Source organism: Orycteropus afer, unplaced genomic scaffold (genome assembly GCF_000298275.1).
Source record: "Orycteropus afer afer isolate SDZICR_OR568_19922 unplaced genomic scaffold, OryAfe1.0 scaffold00007, whole genome shotgun sequence".
NCBI lineage: Eukaryota > Metazoa > Chordata > Mammalia > Tubulidentata > Orycteropodidae > Orycteropus > Orycteropus afer.
The window spans coordinates 22,611,397-22,624,183 of record NW_006921594.1 but is presented as its reverse complement, the minus strand read 5'-3'; the positions used below and the strand labels follow the sequence as shown (position 1 = coordinate 22,624,183).

General features: G+C 37.2%; 1 protein-coding gene across 1 annotated transcript in view; it reads left to right on the top strand.

Moving 5' to 3' along the window:
• Positions 1-8,567: 8,567 nt before the first annotated feature.
• The window catches only part of GNAT3 (G protein subunit alpha transducin 3), a 74,210-nt gene continuing 69,990 nt past the window's right edge, over positions 8,568-12,787 (top strand). The window contains exon 1 of the mRNA XM_007944807.2: positions 8,568-8,685. Within this exon, the coding sequence (XP_007942998.1) occupies positions 8,568-8,685 (118 nt within the window). The remainder of the gene's footprint in view (positions 8,686-12,787) is intronic.

Genomic DNA, 12,787 nt, shown 5'->3' with positions numbered 1-12,787 from the left:
TATTCAGGCAGCTAACAAACCCATGGAGAAATGTTCATGACCATTAGCCACTTGAGAAATGCAAATCAAACAGCAATGAGATATCATCTCACCCCTGCACTGGTACCAAAGTTGAAAAAAACAGAAAAGCACAAATGCTGATGAGGGTGTGGAGAGACTAGAACCCTCATGTACTGTTGGTGGGATTATAAATGGTGCAACCACTGTGGAAAATGGTTTGGTACTTCCTTAAAGAGCTGGAAGTAGAAATATCACATGATCCAGCAATCCTACTACTAGGTATATATCCTAGGGTAATAAGAGTCATGACATGAACAGATATATACATAGCCTTGTTCATTTTAACACTATTCACAATAGCAAAAAGAAGGAAACAACTCAAATGCCCACAATGAATGATTCGTTGAACTATGGTATATACACACAATGGAGTACTAATCAATATTAAAGAACGATGATGAATATGTGATATATCCATAACGTGGATGAATCTAGAGGATATTATGCTAAGTGAAATTAGTCAACCACAAAAGGTAAATACTGTATGAGACCACTATTGTAAAAAGTCAAGAAAATGTTTGAACACAAAAAGAAATATTCCCACACGTGGGAGAAAGATGAGGTGGTCTGTTTCCATAAAGATTTACCATATTTGAAACCTGTAGGGTTGTAATGAGTTGAAATTGACTCAATGGCCATGGGTTTGGTTTAGGTTTACTGTTAATGTCTGGAAATTCTCTGTAATTTTTAGAGATTGGCCTCTTATTTGATACGTCATTGCCAAATTTTTTTTTCTTATCTGTGGGTTCTCTTTTTCACTCTTTTGATGAAATCTTTTAATATGCATAAGTGTCTAATTTTGAGGAGGTCTCTGCCATATATTTTGTCTTCTGGTATTTGTGTGCTTTTAGGTATGTTATATAGTATATTTGTGCCATGAATTAAGACCCTTAAATTTTTCCCTAATTTTTCTTTGATGGTTTTTATGGTTATAAGTTTTTCGTTCATGTCTTTGATCCAACTTGAGTTCATTTTTTTATATGGTATGAATTATGGATCCTGTTTTATTTTTCTGCAAATGGATATCCAGTTTTTCCAGCACCATTTATTACAGACTCTTTCCCATTTAATGAGTTTCAGCATTTTGTCAAAGATCTGCTGTCCCTAGCTGGGTGGATTTACTTCTGGGTGCTCAGTTCTGATCCACTGATCTGTGTGTCTGTCACTGTGCCAGTACCAGGCTCTTTCAACCACTGTTGCTGTGTAGAAGGTTTTGAGATCAGGGAGTGTGAGGCCTACTTTATTCTTCTTCTTTTGTAGCATTTTATTTATCCAGGGTCTTTTAACTTTCCATGTAGGATTCATGATTAGTTTTTCCATCTCTTTAAAGAAAGATTATGGAATCTGGGTCTGAATTTTATCTGTAGATCACTTTAGGTAGTTTTGACATTTTCACAATGTTAAATATGAAGGCAGGATTTAAATGCAAGACTCTTAGATTCTAAGAGAAGTGTTCCTTTCATTACACTTAATTTGTATTTCATTTCCATTTCTCATCAACATTTTGTCTTGTTATTAACTTTTCGTTGGTAATGTTTCTGCTATTTGTTGATTATTTTTACATCACATTCTCACATTTGATACCCTAACTCTTATGTTTATTTTCTAATGTTTAAATACTGTACTAAGCTCACGACTTGATTGTCTATTTCTATTTCTCTTTTGTCCAACCCAACTAACACAGCCCTGATAGATTTGCAGAAGGGTCTAGTGGTCATTACTGACTGTAAGTAACATAACACTCTCTGATAATTAAAATATTTACCTTTAATTTTTATTAATGTTTATTAAAATGTTTATTAGTAATCCCAAAGTAACTCAAGTTTGATTGTCTTACAATCCAAATATTAATAGTCTGCATTAAACTTAAATGTGTGCAAGGCCAAGAGACGTAGCAATGTAAGTAAATATTGCTGACAAAAGTGAACTATGGGAACGATGTCTCCTCCTTATTCCATATTGGAGAACCATACTCTTTCAATCTTATTAGCTAAGGAAATTCATGGCAGAATAAAATTTAAATGACTTATATGGTGGGACTATTCATTTACCTACAGTTAATGATGAAACTTGGATTACAACTCAGATTTCTCTGACTCTAAAGCCAATAATGTATCAATTATTATAGAAGATAAACCAGAAATACAAATAAATAAATAAAATATAAATGCATCCAGTGGTAATTATTGGATGTATAAATAGGTTCCAGTGAAGTCTTATATTGTTTCAAAAAATGAAAATTTCAAGTTAGGGTGGAACTAAAAGTAGTAGATGTGGTGATATTTGAATTGAGCCTTAAGAAATTACTTGAGGAGAAAAAGGGCTATGCAGCAACAAAAATAGCATAATGTTAAAGATCAAAGGCATGAAGACCGACAAGATGTGTGGGAAGCAGTATGTGATCTAATGTGATTAGAATTTAGATTAAATATAGGAGAGAAATGTATAATTCAGAATGAATCTGTGTTGAGGGAAATTTGTATAGGTTTAATAGTTTGCATTTAATTTAAATGCCAATGGAAATCATTTGTGCTTTGAGAAGAAAATATTTCCCAACTCTATGATGTCAGATTGAATGAGTGCAGTTGAGAGACAGCAGGAAACAAGATTCTTTGGGGGACTGCCCCCAATAATTTGAGAGAGAAGTGTGTGCAAGGCCAAGAGACGTAGCAATGTAAGTAGAAAGGAGGGAAAGGTTGTGAAAGGTATTTTTGATGTAGAACCTACAGGAATTTGTGTTACATTAAATTCAGGAAGAAAGGGAGAATCAAACATAACTCAGACTTGAAGTCTGAGGAATGAGGAGAATTATGATTTGCAGAAGGGAATGGGAAGTGTTCATATAGAAATTTGGAGTTCAGGTTCATAGATATAATTTTGAAGGCTATCTCCTTTGGTAAAGATTTATAGTCTCAGAAACCCATTGGGGGTTGCTATGAGTCAGAATTGACTCAATGGCAGTGAGTCTGGATTTTGATTTTTATAGGACTAACCACAAAGTGAGCGAAGTCTGTTGTTATGTGCCATCAGTCGGACCCGACTCACAGTGACCTCTCCTTGGGTTTCTGAGGGGTATCACTACAGAAGTAGATTGCCCAACCTTCCTTCCGAGGAGTGGCTGGTGGGTTTAACCTCCAGCCTTCTGGTTAGCAGTCAAGTGCCTTAGGCACTACGCTATCAGAGCTCCTGAGGAGGTAGATATTTACCTCTTCATCTCGTGATAGTTAATGCCTAAAGAGGAAATAAAGTTGCCTAGGAAGTAGGGAGCATAATGCCTAAGGCACTTGACTGCTAACCAGAAGGCTGGCGGTTCAAACCCACCAGCCACTCCTCGGAAGGAAGGTTGGGCAATCCTACTTCAGTAGTGATACTGCCTCGGAAACCCAAGGAGGAGTCGCTATGAGTCGGGCCGACTAGACGGCAAATAACAACAACAACAGGAAGTAGGGGAGGATTTAAAAGACAGAAACTTGGAAGAAACTGTCTTTAAGTTTGTAACAGAAAACAAAGTAAGAGAACGAGAGTAGTAGCTATAGCCAGAGCACAGGGAGAGAGAAAGCCTTCGGAAGAGTCAGTGGTTAGCAATCTCCAAGCACACATTTGTAAAACATTAATCTCCCATTCCTAGCGTACCCCAACATCCTTACTCCTTTTCCCTGTTTCTCTCCCTTAGCATTTCTTACCATCTATCATTCTATGTGCCTAAGGTACTTGACTGCTAACCAGAAGGCTGGCGGTTCAAAGCCACCAGCTACTCCTTGGAAGAAGGTTGGGCAATCTACTTCTGTAGTGATATTGCCTCAGAAACCCAAGAAAGGGTAGCTAAGAGTCAGGTCTGACTTGACCGCGTATAACAACAACAACAACAATAATTCTATGTGCTTTAGATATCTACCTTATTGATTTGTTGCTCTAAATATTAATTAGACCCCTACATACACCAAAACCAAAAAACGAAACTCACTGCCCTTGAGTTGGATCGAACTCATAGTGAACCCTCCTTGGGTTTGCAAGACGGTATCACTACGGAAGTAGATTGCCCAACCTTCATTCCGAGGAGTGGCTGGTGGGTTTGAACCGTCAGTCTTCTGGTTGGCAGTCAGATGCCTTTGGCCTTAGGCTGCCAGAGCTCCCCCCGCAACACACACACACACACACACACACACACACTAAAATTAAAATCTATGAGGGCGGGTATGTGTTACTACTTTGTTTACTGCTGAATCTTCTATGCCTGACAAGTAACAAGGCAACAATCTGGACTGAAGTTATTGAAGAATAAGTTTAAGAGAGTTAGCAATGGAAATGTTGTTTTAAATATAAATATTTCGAAAATCTCAAACAAACTGAGAATTTGGGAAAGGAAGAGACTATGTGGGAAAACATTGGATTGCCTTTATGTCTGTCAATCAGGATTTTAACACTTTTTATTATTATTATTTCAAATAATCATTACACATTACTATATCCTAATCCATAAAGACTATGTAGTGCCAGTAAAGGCAGAAATCAACTCCAATATATAAAAATACATATTTGTATTAGCTCTCAAGACATAAGAGCTGGTAATATATACCTATTGCACCATCTTAATGTGCTGATTGGAAACAGCAAGTTTTTTCCTAATCCCTCAAGATCAAAAGACTGCTCTTAGGAAACCCCAAAAGGTATGAACTCTCTGGAGGAAATACCATGCTCAGGCCTCCCAGAAGTACAAATTTGAGCACCATTAGCAAAGAAGGGATGGTTTGCCTCAAATTTCACGGGAATATCTGAGGATAAAGGTCATTGCTACGGCACCCAGGACTCAAAGTACCCAGGGACCCATTGCCTGAAGTCAACAGCTCCTATAAGATATGGAAACAAAATAAAGAATAATATAGGTAGCAGTCTGTCTTGACAATTTCCATTCAATAGAAGTTACTCATTGAAGTCAGTCGCACATAACACCCCCAAGGGAAACTCAGCTGTATGACTATGTAACAGGTAATGCTGTCAAAAGAGATATCTCTCCAAAGTAGGTTGAGATCTCAATATTTGAAGAAGGAGGCAAATAATAGCATCACCTCAAGCTACATGCTGATGAATTAAAAACATACAATTTTGATTACTCAAACCTTTCTGTAGAAACCCAAACTGGAAATAGCAAGAAGAAACCTTATGTACATCCTCCAGGCTTGTGGTAGTTCAGTGACTCTGAGAGGTGAGACCTTATTCTCTGTATTTGACTCCAAACCCATTTTCTGCCTTGCACAATTCAGTACCAAAAAGAAGATAATCCTATTCAGTCAAATGCTACCATACAAAAAAAAAAAAAAAAAATCCACAATGTACTTAAAAAGTCATTCTCAATGATTGTTCTAAAAGATCACAGTGCTCCAACACAATCTCTCTTCCTTTCTGTGTGTCTGTGGACATGTGCACATTTCTGTGTGTCTCTTTGTGTGTATATGCAGAGCAATCTGTCTCTCTCAGTAGGCCAATATATAGTAGTGTCTAAGGCACTTGACTGCTAACCCGAAGGCTGGTGGTTCAAGCCCACCAGCCACTCCTCGGAAAGAAGGTTGGACAATTTACTACCATAGTGATACCACCTCGAAAACCCAAGGAGGGGTCGCTAAGAGTCAGGTCCGACTCAACGGTGCAGAACAACCACAACATCATGTTGGTGTTTACTGAAAAGCTTTATAATTCTTATTTTATAAGCTAGCAAAAACATGGCCATATTTTTCTCATTAAAAAACTTCTACATTGGTTTCCTTTTCTGTTGTCATCTTCTATCAGTTTTCTCTCACTATGGAGTGAGGTTTAACAGTAGAAAGGCAGTGCACTAGCATTATTTTTAAGACTGAGAAAAATAGTGTAAGTGTTGGATTATCAGTTGCAATTGTATGTATTGGCATTATTTCAGACAAAAATTGCACTTTTCATTTCTTGTTCAATCAATTCTAAAATTTCCATTGTGCTGAGATAGACCACCGTTGACAGTAAAGTAGGAGAGAAAGTCTAAGCATAATATCCTTCTCAGCAGAGCACACAAAAGAAATCATTTACTATTTTCTATGATGAGCACTGGGCCAAATACGTGGAAGACACTCAAAATGGTAAGGTATAGTCCCTGCTTTAGTGGAATGTAGTGCTTTGAATTTCATCATTTTCTTAGATCCAGAAAGCTATGTCTCTAAGTGGAGTAACATGGACTAATAGCATTATTAACAACCCCAGCTAATCAGTGATGCTGTACCTGAAGTCCCCAAGGGAGAAGACTAAAACAAAACCTTTCTCTTCTCCCTTGCTGTCTTCTGACACCCTCCCCCAAGTACAAGTACATCTTGAATTTTATATCAAGATTATTTTTGTCACTAAAGAAAAATGTAACACCATAAACTCAGAAAGTTGAGGACTTAACATTCTGGGCTACACAGACCAGAGGAGGGTCATAATTTGTACACAATGAAGAGACTGTGTACAGTTTTTCTACTCCCCAAAGACTTGGTCAGTTTTAGTCAGTAACCCATTTAGTAACTCTTAGTAAAATACATCGGAGCTCTGGTAGCGTAGTGCCTAAAGCATTTGACTACTAGCCAGAAGGCTGGTGGTCCAAACCCACTGGCCACTCCTCAGAAGGAAAGTTGGGCAATCTACTTCTGTAGTTATACTGCCTCAGAAACCCAAGGAGGGGTTGCTATGAGTCGAATCTGACTCGACAGCAGTGAGTTTGGTTTTTTTTTTTTTTTTTTTTGGTAGTAAAATACATACCCTTTCAAAGCCAGGCTATATTCCTCGCAACAAAAAGTTATAGTATGTATTTGCTTTAATGCAAATTACCTTCAGTATCCTGTTGCCAATCTTGCTATGGAGCACACAAAAATCTTGACTATTCAGTGAACCATGTATTTGATTTCTATATGAGAACAATAGGCAAAACAAGATTTATTTTAATGTTTGTATTCTTTCATGTTGCTTTCAAGGTTGATTCTGTGTTCCTGGGTAAGTATAAACAAACTAGGCAGTGGATGTCTCATTCCTTTGGGACAGGTCCTTTGCATTGTAAAAAGCAATATAACACAATTTGCATAAATCCTTGCATACAATCCTTTGACATCCTTATATTATCATAACATGGCTTTGGAGGGATGAAATCCAAAAAGTTTTGACTATGCTTATGTATCTGCAGCATAATAATCTTATGTGAAAAAGTAAACAAAACAGGAATATGTGTTTAACCTGGAAGCCTATTTCCTTGCTATATGAATATGCAAAAACCCACCTGTTCAAACTTCACACATGATTCCACAAGAAGAACAGAACTGACAGATTGACAGACTGACTCTCTATTCCAGCATTTTCTGGTTAAGCAGATTCACAAATCCCGACATGCACTTTGAAAGACTTGCCTACCACCATAGGTAAATCTGTTTATAACAAAAATACTGATTGAATATCTTCTAAGTTCTTTATGCTTCATATAAATAATAATAGAAAAAAAATCTCTGCCTTCAAGCCTACAAATAGTCAAAGTACATGATATCTAATGGGGTATGTAAAAGATGTAGTGTACTTAGAGGTATTTACTCCTCTTACCTTTTAGAAAGAACAAAATCACCTACTGTTTCAAAGAACATTGCTTTTTATTCCCTTGGTGCTAAATCAATAAAAGTCCTTCCAGCATGGCAACTTTTGCTTAATGACCCTAAAGAGTTAATGCACTACCTAAATTGAGCACAGTTCAGGGTCTACACCAAATGCACCCTCTATTCATGTTGATGGATTGACTTTCTTACAGGCAATAAAAGCTCAATTTATAGAAATGGATCCTATGAGACTAAAATCAATAATTTAAAAGCGTTATATGATTAATTCTATGCTTCCAGCATGAAACTATAAATACAAATACAAGAGCTATACTTACTTGCTTCCACATTTTTTAAAAGGCCATTAATAGTTTATGCACAGATACTAAGAGATTTTCAATAACCTTAAGTTATAATTTAAGTATAGAAAAAAATGTAAGTGTTGGATATTTTAATATAAGTATTCTGATTTTCATATACAAGTGATTGTAAGAAATTAGAAGACAAACAACTAAAAACAAGATGAAAATATTTTTTATCAGTAAAATAACCTTTAATCACAGCAATACAACTGTCTATTAGTAAGAAACATCCATCCCATTTGAGTTGTTCTTTGCACGTAATCTAATATGTTTCACAACCACCTATATCATTCTGTGTTATTCTTTAATGGAGAGAACCAAGTTTTCAAAAGATATGAGAGAAGTGGCCATTTGATTTGAAAGCATAATGAATTTCCTCTACAGCTACCATTGGGTTGTATAGTTTTATCCCTTGATCAGGTGACAGATCAGAAAGCATCCCTTTAGTCAAAGCAGAATATGAGATGGGTACTTTAGCATGACATTGCCCTTGTATCGTAGAAAGCAGAGCTGCGCTTCACATTTGAAAAAAGTTCACACAAATAAACGAACGAGTGTCTAATACAACAAGATGGGGAGCGGAATTAGCTCAGAGAGTAAGGAGTCGGCCAAAAGATCAAAGGAACTGGAGAAAAAGCTTCAGGAAGATGCTGAGCGAGATGCAAGAACTGTAAAGTTGCTATTATTAGGTAATATTTCTTCCCTCTTCTTTCAAAAAACCGATTTGCTATTCACTTTTCTCAAAATTTATTTCCAAGGATACTACTATAGAGGAAATTTTTTAGGAAAATGTGTTTGGAAACTTAAACAGACTTTACATGCACTCAGTAAATATTTAATAATAGATTTTCCTATTTGATATTTTATTACATGGGTTTTTGTGAAGTAGATCAAAATATTTACCCAATGAGCCATTTCCCTATGTCAATAGATCAATTATTATTAAAGGAAAACTCATATATATTTATTATTTTATTGTACCCTAGTAATTTCCTGAATGTCATCTTTTTAATACTAAAAAGGAACCCTTTAATGAACGAGTTGTAACGATCAATGCCATTTTGTTGGAACAGTCGAATTGTTTGACATTAAATTTAGTTTGTTGTTTATTTCCTTGTGCTGTTAAAATCAACCATTTTCTATGTAAGGAGTAAAAATATGGTATTCTCAATTATATTAATTATACTATTCTGACTCCTAAACATTATCCAAGATCTTGTAAATATACTTCTATAGTATTCCATCGCATTTTAGGACATTTGTTGAATTTATTCTGGACAGGAATTGTGTCTCCTCTGTTTTTTTCGTTCTCTCAAATCTCAGCATGATATTACCAAAATTCTAATTATTTTCAATGAATTGAAAGAATGAAATAATCTATATGTCACATATTGTTCTAAACAAAAGTTTAGTATATACTAGTCACTGAAAACAGAAAATTTGTTTTTTACATAAAAATACAGACCCGTAAAAAGAAGAATATAAACAAGAGTGTTAATTGAATGTGTCAAGCGTTCTCTCCCTGTTCTTAGTGATACACAAAAGGACTTCATTTTATTCCAGAATTGTGAATTTTACACAAAACAAAACGTCCTCTGCTTTTTAGTGTTTCTTTACTGTGCCTAATTTGCCCCCAGTGACAAGAGATCTCACAAATCAGTTGTGGGATTCCCAGGATTTGTTTTTAAAGGAAAGGAAGTATTCTCTCCTTTTGTGCATGAGTTTTGTGGCTATGCATATGAACTACAGCCCTTGCAAGTAACCTCCTAAAAGTTAGTGATTTAGGAAAATGTTGGTATAAGTTCTTATGAAATTAGTAAATAAACTTTTTCTAATTCTCCAGAGTATTTACTATAGTTTTGATCAAGAGTGGAAGTCATGTGAGCATAAAAAAGGCAAATAAAATGTGGATGGGGAAGCCAAGTATTCCTATAAATGTCTTTCATGTTCTTCTTGTACTAGGAGCAATGGCTTAAGTGTTGATAAAATAAATTTTTAAAATCTCTATACTGAAATAACATCTCAAAATAATAGCATGTGTTTTCAATATACTGATTATTTTTAAATTAATGTGGGTTAGAAAAGCCGAGAGAATAACTTTTTGGACAAGAGATATGGCCTCTTTAAGATATCATAAAAGTGTTCAAATAGAACAAAATTAAGTCTTTCCACTCTTCCACTCCCAATGCCCCTTCGACCAATGAAATCTATTTCATCTGTCCCATCACTGAAACAATGGTTCCCATTCATCAGTGCGCTCTGAACCACAGTTTTCAAGTTTATGGATGAGTGTATGTCATGTAGACCATAGTCGCAGGGACATCAACCTCAGTTGGCACCCCTAATCCTAACTCGTCCTGACCCCACGGGTTTAACTACTCACTCCCTCTAGGTAGCTGGCCATAACCCAGAAGTGACTAAAAACTTGTCCCTTGTCAGCAATACTATACACCTGGGAATTCTTTAAAAAAAAAAAAATATATATATATATATATACACACACACACACACACACACACACACACACACACATATATATATACACACTTGTAGAAACATTGCCAACCCTATACACGGTCTTGGGTACACTCCCTGCTGCACAGATATACCTAATAGTTCAGCCTGTCCACCCATCTATCCACTCATTTATCAATGTTTGCCTTCACTGAGAATGCAGTATTGTATGTGCAAAAGGGTTCATCTTTGTTGTCTTCACCTCCCATGTACCTCTCTGCCTTCCTCTTCTTCAATGCCACCATGTTGATCACTCACATTTGGTACATTACCCTTCTCTTTACTCAAATCAATACTTATCTCTACCTATCTAACAGTGTTCCCTCCCCTTCCCTCCCACCCCTGGTAACCACCAAAGAAAATTTCCTTCCATATATAAACCGTTCCTTCACTTTTACAATAATGGACTAATACAATATTTGTCCTTCTGTGATTGACATTTTACTCAGCATAATGTCCTCCAAGTTCCTCCACATTATGCGGTGTTTTGCAGATTCTAGGTTATTCTCTAGGTTTGCATAGTATCCCATTGTGTGTATGTACCATAGTTTGGTTATCCATTTCTCAGTTGATAGACACCTAGGTTGTTTCCATCTTTTTGCTATTGTAAATAGTGCTGCGATGAACTTGGGTGTCCATATGTCTGTTCTTGTCATGGCTCTCACTTCTTTAGGATATATACCTAGTAATGGAATGGCTGGATCAAACGATATTTTTAATTCCGACTTTCTAAGGAATTGCCACACTGCTTTCCACAGGGGCTGTACCATTTTACAGTCCCACCAGCAGTGTATGAGAGTCCCAATCTCTCCACATCCTTGCCAGCCTTTGTTATTTTCTGTCTTGTTGAACTGTGCTGCTAGTGCTGGGGCAAGGTGATATCTTGTTGTTTTGATTTGCATCTGTCTACTGGCTGATGGCAGAAGGAAGATGGGGCAACCTACTTCCATAGTGATACTGCCTTGGAAACCCAAGGAGGGGTCACTATGAGTCAGGTCCAACTTGATGGCACATAACAACAACAACAACATGTCATGTAGGGTTAACCAATTTAACTTTAATAGTGACCAGATCTCATGTCTAATGTTACTTTTTATTATTATTATTATTGTGATTTGGGTGAAAATTTACAGAGCAAATACACCTTCCATACAGCAGTTCACATACACTTTGTCATATGACACAATTTAGCACAATGCAACATCTCCCCTCCCACTTCCTCCCGCTAGTTACCTCTTCCCTATGTCCATCCCTTCCTGCACTCCTACCCCCTGAGCTGTCTCCCTTTGCCTGAGCAGCCCTTCTTTCTCTCATGCTTGTTCTCTCCAAGGAGTGTATCTACTTCAGGTAAATGCTCAACTGATATGCCTGTCTATTGCTTGGCTGGAAGCCACAGGTGTGCATTCAATTCCAGACCTGAAGGGCAGCTAGGGGCCATAGTCTCAGTGGTTCCACCAGCCTCCCTCGGGCCAGCAAACCCTGCTTTTTTTTATTTTTCCAAATGATTTTGAGTTTTGTTCCACATTGTTCCCCCTGTCTATCTGGGGTCTCCTACAAAAATCCTCTTCCAATTGGTTGACAGTAGTAGCCGAGCACCATCTATTTCTTCTGGTCTCATAGTTGTATAGGCTGCAGATTGGATGGTGTACCAGTCACTAGGACCAATTGTTTCCCTGAATTTTTGGTTTTCTTCATTCTTCTTGGCTCTGGATGAGGAGAGACCCATCGTTGCATCTAGATGGCAGCTTGCAAGCTTTTAAGATCTCAGTCGCTACTCGCCACAATAGGAGATGGAACAATGTTTTGTGTAGTATGTTATGCCAATTGAGCTTGATGTCCACTGTGACTATGGTCCTGAGCCCACAGGTTCAACTACTTGGTCCCTCTGGGTAGCTGGCTGTGACCAAGCAGTGACTACAGCCTTGTCCGTTGTCAGCCCCATTATACACCTGGGAATTCAGGTCATACACATAAAGTTATTGGACCACTGTCTGCCAACCCTATACATGTTCTTAGGTGCACTCTCCACTTCCTATACATACTTAATATTTCAGCTGTCCACCCATCTATCCACCCATATACCCGTGTTTGCCTTCACTGACCATGTCGTACTATATATGCAAAAAGGTTCATCTTTGTTGTCATACTTCCCACGTACCTCTCTATGTCTTTCTCTTCCTCAATGCCACTATATTGATCACTCACATTTGGTACATTGCCTTTTTCTTCACCCAAATCAAAACTTATCTCTATCTATCTAACAGTATTCCCTCCCCT